Source organism: Psammomys obesus, unplaced genomic scaffold (genome assembly GCF_907164565.1).
Source record: "Psammomys obesus unplaced genomic scaffold, mPsaObe1.curated_primary_1811, whole genome shotgun sequence".
Lineage (NCBI taxonomy): Eukaryota > Metazoa > Chordata > Mammalia > Rodentia > Muridae > Psammomys > Psammomys obesus.
In genome coordinates this window covers 14,762,372-14,784,279 of record NW_026596085.1, presented here as the reverse complement: position 1 = coordinate 14,784,279, position 21,908 = coordinate 14,762,372, and the positions used below count along the sequence as shown (strand labels likewise).

The following is a 21,908-nucleotide window of genomic DNA, read 5'->3' as shown; positions in this document are numbered from 1 at the left end:
GGCCAGGTATATTCTGATTTATTTTGAACAGTGCAATGCAGTACTCACTTCAGACCCTGCCTTGAACAGTAATCCCAAGATTTGGCCATTAGCAGGAGCATGGTTCCGGGCTATGAGGGCCTGCTGTCTGTTGATCCCATTCCAGGCTCAAGAGGCTCCTGTGTTCATATTAACAGGCATGGGCCTTTAGACGGTTATGCCAGGGCACCTTTCTGCTCACCAGCTTGCTGAAGACCTGCCTGTCTAGGCCACAACCTGTGTGGACATTCCCTACAGAGGGCTTCCCTAGAGAGGCAAGGCCCAAGCAGAGTCTCCTCAGGGTTAGGAGCCTCGTAGATCAGTGAGCCAAGCATCCGGGAACCATTCCTAGCAGATCAGGAACCAGCACTCAGTCCCTGGGACATGGAGAGATTATCTCCACTCAGGGAATCAGTGGTAATAAAGACTAGAACTAGTATGAACCTAGGCTTCCCCAGAGTTAGAACCCACAGATGGCCAGTGCCAGCATAGACCAAGTTCTCCAAGTTTGGAAGTCCCAGAAAAATAACCAGCAGATGATGTGCCTTTGAGCCCCTGTGGCCGTGGCATTCAGGCCCTTGAAAGTGACAAGATGGTGAAGTGCCTGTGGGGGGTGGGGGACGAGAAGGGAAGGACTGAAAAGGGCAGGCTTCCTCTAATGTAGTGCTTGGGTCTTAGGGGATCAGGGAGATGCAGCTCAAGGCGGAGCTGATGCCTCTGCAAAGCCCCCTTGCATTCCTCTCTCTGCCTGTCAGGGAGACATGAAGAATGCTTCTCCGGCCTGTGGAGAAATGCTCTATGAATGCCTGGGGCAGGCTTGGGCCACCACAGAGCCTCTGTACCCTGCTCGTGGGTTCGTGCTCCACTCTGCAGGGCCCAGGCTGCAGTCAGGGTGCTTAGAGAAGCTGAGTGGAGTGACTGATGGGGAGCCCTGGCCATGACAAGTGGGGGCGGCTCACCATCAGCCTGAGCCCTTTTCTGAACCTCTGGGGTTTAGTGTGTACCTGGGCCCTGTGGCCTCCCTTTTAGCCTTCCCACTCACAGATACTCAACTCTGTTTTCCTAGACATGAAAAAAAGAAAAAAGAAATATGTTTAGAATGAGGGTTGGCTTTGCCAACATTTCTAGTAAAGCCTCACCAAAGCCAAGAGGAGCCACCAAGAGGAGCTGATATATGTTTGTTGTATTATTTGTGGGGGTTTGGGGGGTGCCGTGGCCTAATCTTTGCATTTCCGATCTGACCCTGCATCCCACCATCCTCTGCAGGACACTTAGATGTTTGAAAGATCACCCAGAAAAAGCTATGTGGGAGAGGCCTCCAGAAATCCGATGATGATGGCTCAGGTGCTGTGAGTCTAGGGTCTCTGGTGTGGGGTCTGAGAGTGGCTGTAAATGCCAGACCTTCCTGGGGTAAAAGTTGGTCCAGGTTTATGGTCAGGAAGGACACAGGAGGCAGCACAGGAGAGCTAGGATCAGGTACAGTTGATCCCTCACAGACTCCCAAGAAGACACGGTGCCTCCTGCGGCCAGCAGCGGAGCAGCGCCTTTGATACCCACATTCAGCTAAGCTGAAGGGTAGGTTAGGGAGCTGCCTGGGCCAGAGCCCTTGCTGAGGTCCATAGCTGCAGCGGGTAGGTCTGGAGCAAGCAGGCATGACCTCCATGATGCCACTCTGTGACTAAAGGGTCGTCACTGAGGCACATCTGCACGGTGCTTATAGCCTGTCTTCTAGGGAGGTGACTGTAAGGGGAGGGACACCTGCTCGGCCCACCTGAGGCTTGGGAGGAGTACACACCTGGAGGCTGTGCTCTACTGATGAGAAGAGTCCAGCCACTCTTCAAAAATGGGTGCTGATCGTTAACACAAAAAGTACTCCATGTTTCCAACATCACGTGGGCACGACACACAGACATGCACACAGCGCTCCCACACCCCACCTTTTTATTTATTCCTGCTGTTGTTTTGAAAAATAGAGTCTCGCTTTGAAGCACAGGCTAGCTTGGAACTCATGACTGTCCTCCTGCCTTTGTCTCCCAAGTGCTAACACTAGCAGTATGAACCGCTTTACCTCTCACAGCCCCTCTTGAGGTCTCATTTGTGGGTGCACAGAGCACAGAGCACAGGGTTCGTCAACTGAAGTTCGTCAATCTGAAAAATAAGAAGGGCTGGGGTGGTTCTTTTTTTAGGGTACATGTGCAGTTGATTCCAAAGGCCCTGGTAAGAGCTGTTCTGGCCTTGATTTGGGGAGGTGGGGGGAAATCTTCATTTCCAGTTTGGTAGCCTCAGGCTCATTACGAAACCTCCTAGGCCTGGGTTTTCTTTTTCTTTCTCTCTTTTTTTTTTTTTCCTTGGTTTTGGTTTTGTTTTTTTGAGAGGTTTCTCTGTGTATCCCTGTCTGTCCTGGAATTCACTCTGTAGACCAGGCTGGCCTTGAACTCACAGAGATCCACCTGCCTCTGCCTCCAGAGTGCTGGGATTAAAGGCGTGCGCCACCACCTCCCTGTTTGGGCCTACGTTTTCTTTGCAGGTGGTCAACACAATGGTTCTTGGCCTTCGGGGCCGTAGGGACCTATTTAAGGTTAGAGCAGTCTGCCTGGTGGGCCGTTAAGACAAACTGCTCCTGGGGGGAAGCAGTTTGAACCTCTCAGCTGAGAGCTCAGAGCACTCTCGGGTGGCAAGACACAATCGTACAAGTGTAGGGCCGTCCACTTCACTTCGATGCCTGGGAACTGTTTAACAGGCATGACCTATAGCCTGGCCCAGTGAGTCTGGCCTTCCCTAGAGCAAAATGGAGGACATGCCTCCCCTGTCCTGAATCATCTCACTCATTCCACAAGGGCAGGTGTGACCCTGCCCTGTGCCAGGACCTGCACTGATGGCTGGGAAACAGCTACCTATTTGAGCCTCTCACCTGTTTTCAGAGTGCCGCCTGTCAGCCTCCCCAGCACGCATCCCCTGAGTTTCCATGGCTGAAAGTACTTGTTTTTCAGGAGTTGGCTACATATCTTAAGAGGGCGAGAGTAGGAAGTGACAAGCCTGCCATGGGCAGTCAGACGTGCTACACACTACAAAACCCTAGAGATGTCATCCCTAGCTTAGTCTACATGGGGAGCACAACCTGTACGACTGAACACAGTGGTGGCAGAGTAGGAGCTTGTGAATACAGACACCAACCTACTCCACCCTCTTAACCAGAAGAACTGAGTCAAGACTTAAGGTGTTGGTTTGACTTGGCGTCAAGTCATCATCTGGATCTGGACTGCCTGTTTAAACCATTACCTCCTAAGGGGTTAAATACGAGAGACTGACCCTGCCGTGAAATCCAATTTGGCAGGTTTGGCCTGGGATCAGTGGGCACTGCAAATGACATTCAGAAACTCCACCTAAAACAACAGCGTAGCCATCCCTGCCCAGTGACGAGTGATTGGCCCTGTCCTGGCTTTCACGGCAAATCCCAGGGATTAGGCGCCTTCTCTTCTCCGGGAGGCACAGCCCTGTCACCCGGGGCCACACCCTGGCCAGCAGCCAACTTGCTTCCCGGGTGAGGGGCCCAGCCTCCTCCTCCTCAGTCTGGGATGGGCCAGGGCTTGACTCTGCCACGAGGCTGGCAGGAGGTTCAGGCAGGGCAGGGGTTGTATCTCTCAAAGGGGACCAGACAGAAGGGTAAGAAGAGGGCAGACATCTTTTGTGCTCCCTGTGTGGGAGCCCCATGGAGCAAAGATGGGACGTACTTGACAGGTTAAGGACTCTCAGGGCACTGTAGGAGATGCCCAGCCCCAAGCTCACAGACTCAAGAAGCCCAGAGATCTCCCAAACATGAGATATACACCCACAGACATGGGTGTTGGGGGGAACTCAGTATGGGTGTGACCTCTGCTAGGCGCCTACTGAAGTGATACCGAAGGATATCAACCATAAACAACAGCCAGGAGTCCCTGCCCTTTGCCAGATGGCCAGGTGCCCCCTGGGATCCTGCTGTATGTGGCCTGAGCAGTTGCCCAATTGTGAGTGTTGCCTTCCCTCCTGGGACAGCTCTGGACCCAACCTTAGGCCCATAGCGTAGCCTCGCTGGTGGCCAGCAGTCTCTGCAGCCACCACCCTGATAGAGGAGCAGATATGGTGGGGTGCCCCGCCCACACTAAGTACCAAGTAAACCATCACTCCGTTACAAGAGCCAGGCAGTTGAAACTGTGGGTAGAACTGTCCGGGTGTCTAAGAAAGATGGACCAGGGTGAAGCCTGCCTCACTGCTGGGCAATGGTGACCATTAAGATTAGCCTGGCAAGTGTCTAGAGATTTCATCCATGCTCTGTGCTCATTTTATCCCTGTGGACAAGTACCTAAGTAACCGGGGATTGTAAACAGCAGGCACATGAGGGTTGGATGACCTGAACAGGAGACAGGCACAGGTCTTGAACAGGTATCTGTACAGAGTCAGTAAAAAATGACCACAGGCAGCAAAGGAGTGTGTGTGTGTGTGTGTGTGTGTGTGTGTGTACATATACAGGTATATATGTACATACACACACACATACACATACCTTGGGATACCACACTGTCCAGCAGACCCCTCTGGCACTCATGGCTGCTGGTGCATGGCTCCCACCCTGCTGCTGTTTCTCATACAGCAAGTCCCCATCCCCTTGTCATACTGTGGCCTGGCTATTCTGCAGAACCCAGGAAGCATCCTTTTGAGGAGCAGACTTACCTGTGTGGTTGAAAGAGCTCAGCCTCCACTCCTTGGGGTGGCTCCCTCACTGCCGACAGCCAGTGTCAACTTTGTCTCTCCCTGCTGCCTGGCTGGAGAGATATGTGCAGCCTAGATCTGCAGCTCCCTCCTGCTCCTTTCCTCAGAATAGAGAGTCCTGATCACTGGAGAGTTAAGCAGCACCTGGCTGGAAGCCCAGGCTCCAGGCTTCAGGCTGCCATCATGCTCCCCAGGCTTGCCCACTGGCACCTCCAGTTTTTCCTCTCACAAATGTTTCCTTTTGCTGTTGTGCCCACCCCAGCCACGCCCACACTCCAAACATACAGCATCCTCTCTCCACCTCTTTTTCCTCTGAGTAAACTATTCGTCTTTTACAACCCACCTCAGGCCATTCTCTGGGACACAGTTGGGAACAAGGCAGTCAGAAGGAGGGACAGATGTGCCCCCTCCATTGTACTTTTTTTTCCCCACTGCCAGGCAGCAAACAGTGTGATACACACAGACTGGCAGCGACCAGCCCTTCAGAAAAGGATGTGGCCTGTAGGGAGAGGGGGCATATACCCAGTCTGGATACTGGGGACACTTGGCAAAGCCCAAGCAGTCCAAGAAATGAGCCTCAGGCAAGCTGGAGGCTGTGGGAACATTGTGCACAAGGCCCTAAGGCAGGTGTGTGCTCAGTGTACCGTGACTGCACCTCAAGCAGAGGAAGGACTGAGCTGGGACTTTGGGACCCCCAAGCCACAGGAAGTCCTCTGCCATGAATTTCCACCGAGCAGTGCAGGAAGCTGACATGGAGAGAGGATCCTTTAAGGTGCTTCCTGGCGTGGCTGTCACCATCCTTCAGAAGGCCAAGATAGTGGTGGCTCTAACTGTGGGGGTCTGGTAAGAGGGTGGGGCCATGGACAGATAGGGTTATGACTGGAAAGGCAGGTCTTGTTTGCTGATGAGACAGATAGGGCTAGGGTTTGATGGGCTGGATCCTTCCAGGAGGATGGTCGTTAGGGCCTCCAGAGGAGACGAGCTTATTAGCATGGGGAGAGGGAAGACAAAGAAGGGCCCAGATTGAATACAAGCCAAGAGATCTCGGAGACAAGGAAGAGCTGGCAACAGGGGCAGGGGAAGGGCCTGGACCCAGGGAGGGCTGCCAAGCTGTGCTGCTGAGAATCAGGCTCAATGAGGACCAAGGATTCACCCTTGGGTTGGCAACACTGAGGGCTTGGTGACCTCTGGAAGTCTGTTTCCAAGGATCCAGAACAGATTTGTTGAAAGGGGCCACTGGAACCTGGGTCCATAGTCCTGGGACCACTTTCTGGAAAGTTGGGCAGCATCCAGAACAGAACAGGATGGCAAGGTCCAGGAACAAGTTGCAGCCATGGAGAGTTTGTGTGCCTTTCTCATCATTGACAAGGGAGTGACACTCCTTTTGGGTCCCCCCTCCTAGTTTCTCGAACACATATGTACATGTGTACACACACACACACACACACACACACACACACACACACACACACACACAAAATCCCTACCAGGAGGTACCAGGCCCTCACATCCATCAGGTGTTCAGAACCATTGGGGTCCCTACTATCACACTTACCTTCTAGAAATGATGGAGCCTGGCCCAAAGGCCTGCAGAGAGGAGAGAACTCTGGCAAGAAGAGAATTTGGGTGACCCAAGGCTGGAAGGAAGTAGCAGCTGAGAATGGCTCTAAGTTCCTTGGGGAGCTGGGTAGGGTTTGAGAATAGAGTTTTCTTGCCATTGGGACTGTTAGGTCTCAAACCTGGGACAGATGCCTGAGATGCTCATTAGCATACCAAAGCAGACCCAGCCTCCAGGTCCTCCCAGCAGCCCTCAGTCCCTACCTGTTACAGGGTCCTCCTGGCTGACATATACTTCCCCCTACCCTAAACTTTTCCAGCCCAGTGGTTGGGCTGCCCTTCCCTATGTAATCCAGCCATTTTTGTTTACCTGGCCTTTTCTACCCTTTACCCTCTTGGCCTCTCGGTCTGGCTCTCCCCTCCCCTCTTCCCACTCTCCTCTCATGGCTCAGGGTCAAGTCCACTCTGGACTCTCCCAGATGTCTCTGTCTCTGGCTAGGCTCTCACTTTTATCTACAATAAACTTTCTCCTTTCCTTTTTTATTTTATTTTTTTTTTCATTTGTCTGGTGCTGAAACTTGGGACCAGTCATGCCCTTTCCTTTCTATTTCCTTTTTTTAAAATTTTTATTCAGTGACAAAACACCTTGAAAGAAACAAGAGAAGGATCCTTCAGCCTACAGTTCTCTAGGGCACAGATCATCATGGCAGAGCGGGCGTGGCGGATTAGCTCACATCATGGCGGCTAGGAAGCAGAGGGACAGGGGGTACAAGTGTTCAGCTGCCTTTCTCCTTTAACTCCTTTTACACTTTCTGGGTTCCCACGAGTGGCCCCGCCTCCACACAGCTAATCTGGGAAACTTAGAGATGTGCTCCTCAAGTCTCCTGGGTGATTCCGAATCATTTGCCTTGAGTGTGAAGACTGACCACCACAGGGAGAAAGGATGGAGGTTTAGGAGAGGGTTAGGTATTCTTGGATTCAAATTAATCATTTGGGGCTATCTGTACATAGTTGAGTATGGGGGGGGGCTGGGGCTGGGAGGACCCTGCAGGTATGTCAGTGAGACTGGGTCAAAGATGGGTCACAAGAAAAGGGGAGACCAAGCCTGCTTCTCCCAACACAGTAACACTTTTTATCAACTCAGCGTAAGTAGGAGCTTCAGACAGCAAGCACATCCTTTCAGAACGTCGTCCAAACCTTCCTTTCCTTTCTTTTGTTAAAGCCAACATGGCTTAGGAGAAAGCACAGTGTGGCCCAGGCTCTGCTTGGAGTCTTGGTTTGCCTCTTCCTGGCTGTGTGATCATCAGTGGCTCTCTCAGACACCCTGAACCTTATTTCCTCCCCAACAAGCCTCAGAAAATGACAGCACTGGCCCTAGCCACAACCGGCAGTACCTAGGGTGTGTGAGCCATATAGGGGCCAATGCGGCCGAAATGCTGGTCCTCTGTCCCAGACGTGGGTCGGGAAGATAGCGAGCCAAGCTGGATCTTTTCACATTTCTCCTCATTTCTCCCCAGGGCAGCTGCGCCCTGGGGTTTCCTCCTCCACTTGGCTGCTTGCAGGTGTCTGCTTGATGTATCTGCTTTTGCTCACTGGAGACTTGGGGCGGGGCACATTTATAATAATCCCAAAATACGGCTGATGAGTTTTGCTGAGACATGTTGAGTGACATTTGGTATTTTAAATATGCAGCCTGGACACCTGTCCTCCTCCTTCCTTTCCGGCCATTAAGGGGTTTCTCGGGCAAGCGGGGAAGGCAGGGTGTGGGGAGTTCAGACACAGCCCTAATTCCTGGTGAGATGGCTCTAAAATTCCAGACTCCTCTGCCGAGTTTGCTGAATGATGTGTTTTTTTTTTTGTTTTTTTAGAATTATTTATTTTACTGTATGTGTTTGAGTGTTTTGCCTACATAAATGTGTGTGCACCATGCGCATGCCTGGTGTCCAGAGAGGTCAGAAGAGGGTGTTAGCTGTCTGGGACTGAAATTATCAATGGTCATGAGCCACCAAGTGGGTTCTGGGGACCAAACCCCACTCCTCTTCGAGAGCAGCAAGTCCTCCTAACCACTGAGCCGTCTTTCCAGCTTCTTGCTGGAATATTTCTGAGTCAGGGCGGGGCAGCATAGATGGGAAGCATTTATGTGTTGAGTCACAAGCTGAGTGACAGATGTGCTGAGCTTTGGGATCAGTCCTACCTGGACTGGGACTCATGGCCCTGGGAGCTGGAATTTGGCACATCTTGCTCTTAGAGCTTCATTTTTGGCCCCTCCCTACTCATGGATGAAACTGGTCATCTTCACAGATCAGTGGGGAACAAATACAGCATGGCGGTGGGGGGGGGAGAGCTCTTTCTCACTCCTGCCCTGTAGCGTCTCTCCCCACCCACCTAGCTGCACCCTCGTTGTGTATAGATTCAAACCAAGCATTCTTTGGTTGGTTTGAATCCTATAGATTCAAACCAAGCATAACCCCAAATTCAAAATGCTCCAAAAGCTGAAACTTGCTGAGTGTCTGAGGCCATGAGGAGAATGTCCCCCACGGTGAAACTCGTCTCCATCGGCAGCATTCTGAAGCATGTTGTAGGCATGACTATGTGTAGAAGGTGACGATGAAACAGATGAACTTCACATTCACATGTGGTGTCCCTCCCTGCTATTTATTGGGACGTGTGTGCAAACACCCTGAAGTCCCCGTCACTTTGCTCCCTGGGAACACTCGACCTGAGCCAACAGCTCTCCCACCTTTACTCTACCTCCTCACTCTGCTCCAGCCTGTGGTTCTGATCCTGATGAGATCTAGTGACTTCTTTCCAGGTGTCCGACATGGGGTGGGGAGTTGCTACGGAGGCCAGACAGTGAGCCCTTTCTCCTCCCGTCTGAAATGTGAACGCTTTTGAGCTACTGGTCACTGTTTCCCAGTATATCCACTTCTGGTTGATAGTTTCCAACTTGATCGGTTACACTCAATGCTTGACTCTGTGGCTCATGCATTCGATAGCCATTCACTGAGTGAATCAGGCACAGAGAAGCCCCTGGCAACAGGCATGCAGGACTAGCCGAAACTGTGCCCTCAGCCTTGGCTTTACACTTTGGTAAGGAGACTGATCAGTGAGGAGAAACATGCACCCCGCCCCTAGTCTGGCTTCAGGTAGGGATAGCTTCTCATGCTCTGCATGGTAATGCCATGGAGCCTTCAGACTGTTACCTGTGCCTTTCCCCACTCCAGCTGCTGTCTGTTCCCTTGCTGTAGCATCATCACACAGTGTCTTGACTCATCATCTTGTTCGTTGAAATGCTCTGACAGCCCTGTCCACTCCATTACACTCTGTCAGTTCGAATCACAGCGTTTTCATGTCAGAGGCTGAACTTAAGACCACGTGAGGCCTTGTGGGAGGTCACACAACTGGCCAGCACAGAGCTAGCCCAGGACCCAGAGGATATGACTCCAGATATCTGAACAGAATGTCTGAAAGCCAGTAGACCCTGTACAAAGAACCCAGACGAGTTTATGTCACTTCAAGCAATTGATTGACGACATTGTATGGAAAGAGCTCAGATGGGTTCAGGGGCTGAGTGTGTGGACCACCAGCCCCTTGAGACAGACTTCCCCTACTGGATATGTGTACTTTTGTGGTCAGGATCAAGGATCCCAGAACATCAGCTTCAGGTTACACAGCGCAGCGAGACATGAAGGTGAGCTGCCCCAGGGGGCTACATTTTTCAATGGGGGGAAAAAACAGGCTTAATTATATCTCTAAGAGGGGCAGGCACGCTAAAGAGGAAAACCAGCAGTGCCTGGGACCAGGAGCAGAAAGGCCTAAGATGAGGATTTCGAAGGTTAAAGCTGTTGAACTCAGCACCACTGCCCCGTGTGTGTGCCCCGTGCGTGCGTGTGTGTGTGTGTGTGTGTGTGTACACATGTGAATTCAAGTGCATGCATGCATGCATGGCGGAAATCAGAGGACAGTCTTCAGTGTTGGCATTAGGCACCTTCTACTCTGTCTCTCATTGGCCTGGAACTTTACGGAGTAGGCTAGGCTGACTGGCCATTGAGCTCCAGGGATCCACCTGTCTGCCCTCCCCTCCCCTCCTTCTTGCCATCACTAGGGTTACAGGCGCATGTCACTACGCCTGCCTTTTTACCTGGGTACTGAAGATCCTAACTCAGGTCCTCCTGATTGTAAGGCAAGCACTTTACCCAACAAACCATCTGCCCAGCCCCTCTTTCCAGAGAAGGGAACATCCCACCAGATGGGATGGGCGTGTCAGGCTAGATGGCAGTGGGCCACTTGACCACTGGTTGGTCAAATCAGTGTGCCCTTAGCCATTGGGAGCTAGTCTCCCATAGCTCCCAGTGTTTGCAGGATGAAGACTTGTTTGTTTGATTTTTTTTACATTTAAAATTTTATTTTAAAAATTTGTACAATATATTTTGATCATACATTTTCCTGTTCCTCAACTTCTCCCAGATTCTCCCCACCACCCTAGGCACCCAACTTCATATTCTTTCTCTCTTAAAAAAAATTAAAATTAAAAAAATCAAACCATTACAACACACACACACACAGACACACACATAGAATCCCTTGTGTTTTTGTCAACCGCTCATAAGCATGATTCCTGCCCTAGAATATAATTAATTGCTATTCCCAGTGACACTATTAGAGAAAACTGACCTTCCCTTTCCCAGCAGATATCGGTCGCAAATAGGTTTTTCATTGGGGGTGGAGCTTCATGTCCATCCCCCATCTCAGTGCTGGGCTTTTTCTGGTTTGCATCTGTACAGGTCTTATGTATGCAGTGACAATCTCTGTAAATTCATGTATGTATGTATGTGTGTGTATGTATGTATACACACACACACACACACACACACGCACACATCAGTCCTGTTGTGTTTGGAAGATGCTGTTTCCTTGGCGTCATCAAGCACCTCTGTCTCTTACAATCTTTCTGACTCCTCTTTTGCATAGATCCCTGAGCCTTGAGGGGAGGGGCTTGATAAAGACATTCCGTTTAGGACTAGGGACTCTCACTGTGGATTGCAGGACAACACTTCAACGGTAGAGCTTAGCCTCCTTCGTGGAGTGCTATGAGAAGGCAGATGCTCTGGGCAAATACAGAATAGCCAAATACAGAGTAGACTCGCATGGAATGAGAATTACAATATTGAAGGTGGTCATGGTAGACCTCATGAGAAGGTGCTGGAACTTGGCACAGGAGGGAGCCCAGTTCAGCTGGACAGGAGGAAGGAACTGTGGAGTGCTTCCAGAATTGACAACCCAAGTTCTGACTCCCAGTATGGGCCTCATGACTCCCAGTTTGTGCCATGGCCCACACTAGCCTATGGGCCCAACAAAGGAAGGGACTGTTGGCTCTCAAGAGTATTTACAGTGGTTTTAGACAGATCATACCGAATGAAATGCTACCTGTGAGGCCAGACAGTGTTGCATTCATAGACAGTGTGGCCTCAAGAACTGATTGCCTTTCCTTTCCTCCCATTCTCTTTCTCTCCCTCAGTAATCATGGCTGAATTCCTGCCAGGTGCCTGCCCAAGCCCTGGGGATGGTGGAGCAGGCATGAGCACTATGCAATCTCTACCCTGAATGAGAGGTTAGCTGTAATGTCCCCTGAACTGGGCTGGTGGAGTGTTACAGTTGAGAACACAGGTCATTCCTGCTCTCTGGGCCCCTACATACTCTTCACAACCTAATTAAATTATCATAATTTAAATTAAATTATGTACCTCTGTAGAAACAGCCTCAAGTCTCCCTGTGTGTATTGATCTCAGTCAGACAGAGGGATGGGTAAAGGGAGGGGTGGCTGGAAGAATGGATGAGACTGATGGGTTAGATATATGAATGAGTGGGTCAGTGGGGTGGATTGATGGATGGATAAATGGATGATGGATGGATGGATAGATGAATGGTGGATGGATGGATGGATCATGGATTAATGGATTGGTGGATAAGTAGGTGCATAGATGGATGATGGCTGAGTGAGAAGATGGCACATGATAGGAGGCTATAAATAAAAAGTTGGCAGCAGAAACAGCCATTCATTTAGCATCTGTTGAGTACCAGGTGCTGGGTACCAGCTGGGTTATTTCTATCATCTTTCATGAAACACCGTGGGCCTGGTTTCAGTCAGGGTGAGGGCGACAGTGTGAAGGTCACGCTTGAGCTACTGAGACAGAGGAAACATATTCTCTGAAAACAGAGGTGCAGGAATGTGTGGCTGGCTGAAAGAGCAGGAGCCGGGGGTCTAGTGTGGGAAAGATAGCTCTGGGTGGAGTGAGGCTGTGGCTAGTTGGAGGTACCACACAGACTTTAGGTCAAAGGGGGAAAAAACCAGAAGATTCTGGACGAGCAGGAAGGGACACATTCCTTCAGCCTGCACCCACATAAGCTCTTGCTTAACCCAGGCAGCACCTTGGGCTGTCCTTAGTCATCTTTCTTGCTATATGCAAAGATTCCAAGCTGCTGCAGGCTCTGAAAGGGACTCCTGTCTTTGAGGCAGCCTGTCACCTGGAGGTCCTGTAGTCTGCCCTTCCCTAAGGCAGAATGTGTTTTGGTGCCTTGTCCCAGAGAGTGGTCTTTACAAACGGAACTACCAGCCAACAGTATGCAGTTCTAGTCTTAAGAATGACCCTTCATGGATTCCCTGATATGATGGGTTTAGATACAAACATTTCTTACCCATTGGAGCATAGAGATCACATTGAAATATTATTTGTTTTATACCCGGCAGTCATTTCTGAGTGTGTGTGTTGGGGTTGGGGAGTGCTGGGGAATTAATCTAGGGCTTTTTCCATTGTTGGGAAGTGCTCTGCCACTGAGTTATATTGTCTTAAAACTTTCTTTTGAGTCAGGATCTTACCAAAGTTCCCAGGTCTGGCCTTGGACTCACTTTGTAGCCCAGGGAGGCTATCCTCAATCCCTGTGCCCTATGCATGAGTTCTCTCTTATGTTTTCTGACCCAAACCGACCCTCCGCAACCACCATTGCATTCTCTACATTTTTAAATCTTATTTTATTTAGTGTGTATACACACACACACACACACACACACACATACACACACTCTTGAATACACAGAAGACAACTTGAGAGTATGTTCATCCCTTCTGCCCTGGGTGCCAGGTATCAAACTCAGGCTCTGCCCACTGAGACACCTCACCAGCTCTTTCTCTATTCTTCTGTAGTTGGATGTCAGGCACCTGCCGCAAGCCTAGACATGACTCTATGTCTGAACTGTGTACCCTGTGGAGTCCCATGGGTATCTAGGAACACTCACTCAAATAAGATATATTGACACTCGTGTCAGCGTGTAGATGTAACAGTATGGTCAACATGCAAATATTTCAACATGTAAATATCACATGATCCTTATCGTTTACGAGAGAACCAAGGACCCACCCTCCTGACCTTCAGATATTCCAGGAACGAACTACTGCTTTTTTGTTTCCCAGGGGTCCTACCTGGGATCTAAGAGGGAAGGAAGGAGGGAGGGAAGTCTCAACTCTATGACCTTATCTGAACCCCTGTCAGATAAATGGTAGTAGAGTAGAAAACCCGGCCCCCAAGCCCACACTCACCGCTTCTGTCACATTCCAAGCTGTGCAGAAAGGAGATAGTGAGTTCACCATCACTGTCCCTGTTGATGGAAACAACCCAGAGTGACCATGTAACCCAGAGTAACCCAGAGTAACCCAGAGTAACCCAGAAGGGGGTAGTTACCCTGGTGGCTCAAGCATCTGCCTGGTCTGGAAATGGCGGAAGGAGCCCCTCTCCCAGATAACCCACAATTTTGCTCTGTGCCCGCTGGCATCGAACAACAGGCCCTTTTCTCTCTCCCCAGGTGTCGTGCGCCAAGTTCGGCCCATCGTGGGCCCCTTCTATGCCGTCCTGAAGCTGGAGATGAACTACGTGCTGGGGGGCGTGGTCTCCCACCGGAACGTCGTCAACGTGCATATCTTTGTCTCCGAGTACTGGTTCTGAGGGATGGTTTGCAGTACAGCCAGGGGAGGATGTTCCTCCCCTCCGAAGTCCCCTTACCCGCTCCCACCCCCCATCCGCCAAGTCCTTGCTGCCAGTGACCACCAGGTGCTTGTCTAGAGCCCTTGATGGTTCATGTTCGTTTGTGAGGCCGCGTGCATTAAGCTGAGCCACGTCAGTGGAGTCTAGCTGGTGTACTGTGGTGTTTAAACACTAAGTCTGATGCTCACCCGCGTGGTTGAATCCTTGCTTTTTTTTTTTTTTTTTTTTTTAGTGCAAAGGCTCAATCTTGTTCCCTTTCCCTGCCCGTGGCCTAAGCCTTGCTAAGGACCAAAGACGGAGTTTTCAAAGCAGCAGTCTGTCTGAAAGCTAAGAGGTGGCCAGTTCTTTGCCGAGCCGAGACTGCCTGAGGGTTGACATTTTGGTACTCTTTTTTTTTTTTTTAAACCGGGCGGGCTCTGTGTGTTTCAGGTGGCTGCTGTAGAGAAACACATAAATAAACATACAATAAATTCTCCCCAGAAGCCTGACAAGCATGCCTCAGGGGCGCTCAAGAGGTGGATTGCAGTTCTGTTCAAAGGAGGGCCCCTTGGTAAAGGTGTGAGCTGCAAAGTTTGTGTGTGGCCTGGTGTGTCCCAGTATGTCACCGGGTGTGGCTTGTGCGGCCTTGTGTGGCCGTGGGGGTGGCTCATATGGCCTCATGTCCATGAGGATTGCTGGTGTGTCCCAGTGTGTCTGTGGTGGTAACTGGTGTGTCCATGGGGGTGGCCGGCTTATTCACCTGCAGCCATCTTTCCTCACAAGGGTAAAAATGCTTTCACAATCTTCCTGACAGTCTCCAGATGGGTCTGCTGCAAGCTCAGAAGTCTTCCAAGAGCTGGAGGACTGCAAATCTCCCCTAAAGCCACTTCGAAGCCTCTTCTGCCCCCAGAGCTCCAGCTTATGTATTGGGGAAACTTCCCACTCTATAATTTTTTTGTCATCACACCGTCTTAGTCTGTTGCTATAACAAAATACCCAGAGCTGGGTAATTTACAAAGAATTGATGCTTATTTGGCTTGTATATAGCCCTGGAGGTTGGGACGTCCAGGTGCTGGCTTGACGTCTGGCGAGTTCCTCCCTGCCCCGTGACAGGGTGGCAGGATGTCAGTAGATGAGCAAGAATACCAGCTCAGGTCTCTCTTTTAACAAAACCCCAAATGACCTCATTTAATCCCAAAGGCCCTACTTCCACAATCTGTCAACACACAGATCTGGAGGTGACATTTCTAACATTTATCTTTTGGGGAACACAAACACCCGTCTTTTGAGCCACAACACACGTCTGCCCTCGGAAAAGCAGACCCGCAATTTTTTGCCTCACATGTGGCCCTGTCAGGCACCTTTCAGGGCTCTGGCATTTCGAACTTGCACCAAGGAATATTGTGGTCATCAGGGGCCTCTCTAAACATTCCTGGGGTGGTGGGTGGTAGAGGATGATGACTCCTAACAACACAAAGCAGTGAGGCCACTGTCATGGTATCTCCAGAAGACGCTGTATGGGCTATGTGCTTACATGTGGTACTTTGTCTATTGGGCATGATCAATCAGGCCCAGTCTCAACGGAGGCGCATAGGGCTCAGAGGGGAACCTCCATGACCTGAGCTTACTCAGCCTCTTAGAAACATAAATTGGTTCAAATCCTGGTTGTTTGGCCCTGAACAATCTTTGACCCATGTTAAGACCAGATACAGGCCAGCTGAACACATCGGTGAGCAAACAGCACTCAGCGTCAGTGATGGGCTGGGCAGGGCTCTGGCACCGGCCTCCTCCTTTGTGCTCAGCTCTCTGATCTTCTGGAAGGCATGAGAGGCACTCATGTTTACTGTTTCTTGTCCTGGCCCCTGACTCGCACAGAGACCTTAGCCCACAGCAGTGGCACAACCTTCCTGGAGTGCCAGCGCTGGAAGGCCTGGGCAATTCCACTTGATTCTACAGCTCTCAAGAACATGGACCTGGCCTCTGGGAACCCTCAGTATTTCTGAGGACATTTGTTTGGGTCACTGCTCTGTCCTACCTACCCATGCCTGGCCACCTTGACACCAGGGTTCATAACATCTTGGCAACTTGAGCTGATGGTTAGGAGGTAATGATGGTGGGGCTAGACAGTCCAGGGAGCATGAGGGACAAGATGCACAGGGGACGTTTGAACAGTTCTTCGTGCTGTAGACTCTCCCTGGGGAAGGGAGATTGGAGCTCAGCAGTCAAGAGCACAACTGTTCTTGGAGAGGACTGAGTTCAGTTCCCAGCACCCACAGCAGGTATTTCCAACCTGCATGTAGCTCCAGCTCCAGGAGATTGGATGCTTTCTTCTGGCTCCTTTGGGCACTTGTATGCATATGCATGAGTGTGATCAAATGTGCATGCAGGCGTGCACACACACACACACACGCTCATAGATTAAATAATGAACTTTAAAATAAAAAAACAAGAATGGAATCTCAAGGAGGAAGAGCAGGATCTGGGAGGTATGTGAGTCCTTGCAGGTCACCTGTAGGCTGAGGACCAGATCTGCCTTCCCAGACTCAGCAAAGGGGATTCGTGGGGCCCCTGTCCTTCCTTCCCAGAGGCTGAATGGTGGGACTGGGCTGAGAGGACCAAATTACTGCATGTTTCAGAGAAGCGGACTTGTCTCTGTCTCTGCTTCTTCTATCCACTTCTGTCTCTTTGCGCACCTGTGTGTGTGTGTGTTTGCGTGTGTGTATGTGTGTGTGTGTGTGTGCACGACTGTGTGTACAGGAGGCCAAGGGACAAACTTGAGTATCATCAACCTTGGCACTGTCAACCTTGTTTTTTCTGAGACAAAGGCTCTCATCTGTCTGGGGTTCACCGTGTAAGCTAGACTGGCTGGCCAGCAAGCCCCAAGGATCTGTCTGTGCCCTCCAGTGTTGAGATTACAGGCACCCCAGCGTGTTTACATAGAACCTGGGGATTGAACTCAGTTCCTTATGCCTTCATGGCAAGCTTCCTTCCCCCAGGATCTCCCCAGCCTTACTTTCACTCAATTTATAGCCATTCGGAGGTTCTATTGGTAGTCAGAGCCAAGCTTCCTTATGCTGCTTGGCTTACAAATGGGTATGTGACCCAAGATGCTAATCAGGGCCCTTCCTGAGGGAGGTGCTGAGTCCCTGGGACAGACCAGTCAGAGGTGGGATGATGGCTGGGGGCTGCCAGGAAAGCAGAACAGAGAAGAAAAGAGTGCCCACCCTGCTCAACACAGAGACAACCAAACGGGCTGCGGCAGGGCTGGTAGGTATTACTGTCATCTTTCTAGCCTGTTTCTGCATGTCAAAATGGAGATGTTAATCCCAAGATGGCAGTGAGGAGTGCTGGAGGTCAACACAAGAGGCCTTTGCAAACTATGAAGTTCTGTGCACGTCTATGACCTTAGTTCCCTTGACCTTCTGAAGTAAAGATGATGAAGACAAAGGAGCAAGCCACTGCCAATGCAACTACACAGATGAGACCCTGGAGCTTCTGCAAGCCTGATCTCCATTTCTTCATCGTCCATGAGAGACAGGGTGGACAGGTATATAAATTGCACTCAACCCCAACTTTGTGTGTTTTATACCACACCCTGTGTGAAGCTGAGGTGGTCCCAAGAGTCTTAAAAATAAACTGCGAGGGTCCCCAACATCAACGCACCCTTCTTAATTGACTCCTTAAAGACTTAGAGGGGTGGTCTCTAAACAGAAAGCATTTTATAACTCAAACACACAGAGACACCGGGTTGAATCGCTTACTGATCTCACAGAATGAGCTGAAAAAGAAGTTTCCAGAAAGGTGTGTCATACTGCACTATTCTAACCAAAAGCTATTGGCTTGGAAGGAAGCTGACTTAGCTGCTGTTATAAAGCACATGAGTAAAGTCAATTGGGAGGTCTATCTAGACTGAGAGTTTCAGAGGCCTCAACCCTTGTCCCATTGACATCATTGCTTCTAGGTCTGTGACAAGGTAGAGCATATGACTGAGATCCAGGAAGTAAATAAAGGAAGAAGGATGGAAAGGGCCAGGAACAAGATATTCCCCCTCAAAAACATGTCCCCATGACCTAGTTCCTCCAGCTAGACCCCACTTCCTGAAGTTCCCACCACTTTCCAAAACACTGCTATGAACCCTTCAAAGGATAACTCCTTTGATAAAGTCACAATCCTCATGGTCCAATCACCTCCCAGAGGCCCCACCGCTGAACATCAATGCACTGGGGACCAAGACTTTGACATAGGCCTTTCAGAGACATTTAGTACTCAAACCCGAACAGAGAGAACCTACCCAACTGCACCCAGGGGCTCTGTGGCATGAGGCAAAGAGATGCTCAGGCCAACCTGTGGCCTTGAGAGAGAAGTGCTTACACACACAAGGGAACCAGGAAAGGGCACCTTCCATGGTGCCTGCTTGTGGATCACCCACACTCCTGCCTGGGACCCCTCACCCATGCTCTCTCTGTAAGGAAGGCTAATGAACTCATTAGTTTATTAGTCCCCAGGGGGGACCTTTGGTTTGTCATTGAGACCTTAGAAGGAGAAACTTAGTTGCTTTCTTGATACCCCATAGAGAGAAAATTTCTTGCAATGATACAGCAAGGTTGGAAAATTTTTACAAAGAATGCCAGAGCATCCAGCACCTAGATTCTGCTCTTGGAGTATTAGGGATTTAGTTGCATTTCAAAAATATGACAATAGGACACAACGAGATAGCATGGTGTAACAGCTTGTCAGCCTTGGAATTTGCAGGCCTGAGCTTAGGTTCAGCCACTCTTAAGCTCTGTGGCCTGGGGAATGTGGCACTAGGTTTCAGAGCCTAGGGTTTCTATACAACAGCAACGTGTGTACTCCACAGAAAAGAAGCTCTTCAGATAGCACCCTCTCCATGACATAAGAACAGCCTGGTTGCTGGGGAGGGGTGGAGCCCTTCTGCTCAAGGACAGTCAAGTGACAATGCCCTGGCGTAACAGGTTGGACTTTGAAGCCCGTGGAGAACATACCAGGCCAGGTTCATACCAAGACCATCCTGTGGACCTAGCTGTGGCAGCCACTGGAGTCTCTGAAGTGAGTAAGGACGGTTTTCCACTTGGCAAAGCAGGAGCAGCATCTTATCCCACAGCCCATCTTGACAATTTGATCGTTGCTCTTCACAACCCCATCTAGATAATTGCATAATTAATTGCGTGCAGGTAATTCCCCCCGGGGGAGGAGGTTACAGAAAATGGGGGCCCAGGCTTCCATTGCCCTGGCAAGGTGCCAGGCAGCCTCTATGCAGACCCCATCATGGACATGCCTGCCAGTGTGTTTGGAGGCCTTGGCATGCTCAGGAGGCCTCTGGGGACAGCTCTGCTGGAACCTGGTGGCCTTGTCACTTCCTGTTCACACTACACACTTAAGGTGGGGGCTGCTCCTCAAAGCTGAGGCCCTGCAGCATGGTTGGGGTGAGAAGACCTCTCAGCTCAAGGTTGGAAGGCATCAGCCTTCTCTGGGGGCTTTGACCAGTTCATTTCCTGGATGCTTCTGGAAAGCACTGTCCATGGTGTTTACTCCCCCATACACCGCATGCAACACATCCCCTCATTGTCCAAAAGGCCATACTTTGGCTCAGTCTGGTACAGCTATGGATGCTGGCAGGGAGTTGGGCATGGAGGGAGTCAGGCCATGGCTGCTGTCTGCTCTCCACCCATCTACAGTCTGCCAACCTCTGTTTCTCTTCCTGTCACATTCTTTCTTCCTCTGCATAAGACTCGGGACAAAGCACAGGTGTATGGAAGCTTATGACCTGTCACCTTGGGATCTCCGTGGACTGGGGAAGCTCTAGTGCAAGGAAGCACAGAGCCTCCCCCCATCACTCACCACCCTGTATATCCCCAGCCGGCTCCAGAGAGGGACAGGCAGAGAGGAGGTTAACGAGAAGAGTCAAGAGGGGTGTTAGTGAGAGGGACGTGAGACTTGGGACTCAACCAAGGAAGACGGAGTCATGTGGAGAGCAAGACCCAGGATCCTCTAACACAGTGGTTGCTCCAACCCTTAAACACAGCTCCTCATGTCATGGCGAGAAACGATTCTCTAACACTACCTGGAGTCTCTCCCAATGGATTCTATGGGGTCAAGCTCCTGCATCCCAAATGGGAGCCAGACAGCAGGTAGCATCCAGAGACCACTGTTACCTTTGTCACGCAGTGAGGCCCTCCCCAGCTGCACCAAGCCTCCCCCTCAACTACTGCTCCTGAAGCATGTGGTGATCCTGGCTCAGCACCCATTCTGCATTTCTCAATGTGAAATCACTGCATGCCAGAGCTTGATCCATGTACAGCAGGGGCTACTTCTCACTGAGTGGGGCCTACACACACACACACACACACACACACACACACACACACACACACACACCAAATGCTTTGGCTCAAAGGAACCATCCCCATGTTATTTCTTCCACATCACATCATTAGAGATCTTCCAAATCTCTAATCTCCAAATTAGAGATTTTGCTTGAAATGGTTTCTCTTGAGCCTCCCCAGTGGGAGCTACTGGAACCTTCCAGAAGCCCTGCATTGGACCCTCGACACCCTGTTTCCAGATCACGAAAGAAGAAGCTTAGGTGTCCCGGGGCAGCATGCTGGCGTCTGCAGCGTTGGTGGGACACACCGGCTATGTCAATATCTCTACCGAGCAAGGAGAAGCCCTCAGCCTGTGATCTGGCTGGGATTTTGAATCTTGGGTGCTTTTCACGTTTCAGACTTCTGTGCCGCACAATTCAGAAGTGTTTGCTCACTTAGGAGAACACAAGGATTTGTGGTTGGTTTTGTTTTCTAAAGGTGAGTGTGTGGCATCCTGCCAAGCTTTCTGTTGATCACAGTGCTGGGGCGGCAGAGGACTCTGGGTAACCTGTGAGCACCTGGAGTGTGGCTGCTGGGAGGTCAGTGACTTCGGGAAGGGTTCTTCAGTGTGGATAACCATGGTGGAACGGGGATAGGAAGGGAGCCAAGCAGCCAGAAGCTCAGAGATCAGAACTTCAGGATCCAGAATCTACTCTTAGTAGGTGCTGGAAAGAAAGACACTGCCCACAGGACAGGGGCAAGCCTAGGAAAACCCCAGCACTTGGCATGTGCCACAGAACTTTCAGATCAATGTCAGCTCTTGCCACTTGGCTGAGGGTGATAGGGAGCCTCAGAAACCCAGAGATTGAGTCCCCAGAGAGAAGTGAGGAGAGGCCTCTTAGCAACTGAATGTCAACTGCCCCCTTGGGGATATTGACGGTGGCTTCTCTCAGTAGGGAGATTCACTGCACTGCTCAAAGCAGTCCAAGTAGCCCCGGTCCTTATCCCTGCCTGTAAGCTTTGTTCCTTTTGTGTTGTTGTAATTTCTGGTCACCTGTTCGCTCAGGGATTTGAACATAATAAATGCCCTATGACCAACTATTCATGAAATTGAGTGGAATACTATTTGCAGGCAAGAATAGAGGGCCTCTGTGGAGGAACCAGCCCAGGTACCCTATCCCACGGTCTGGACTCCAGCACTTCTTTGCAACCCCCTTAGATCTTCCCAAAGGGTGTTCTTCTCCAGTC

The 21,908-nt window shown here is 50.6% G+C and overlaps 1 protein-coding gene across 1 annotated transcript in view; it reads left to right on the top strand.

Annotated features, from left to right (window-relative positions):
- Fbln1 (fibulin 1) overlaps positions 1-14,870 on the top strand; it is a 71,257-nt gene extending 56,387 nt beyond the window's left edge. The window contains exon 17 of the mRNA XM_055627250.1: positions 14,180-14,870. Coding sequence (XP_055483225.1) covers positions 14,180-14,319 — 140 coding nt within the window. The 3' untranslated portion in view covers positions 14,320-14,870. The remainder of the gene's footprint in view (positions 1-14,179) is intronic.
- The last annotated feature ends 7,038 nt before the right edge of the window (positions 14,871-21,908 follow it).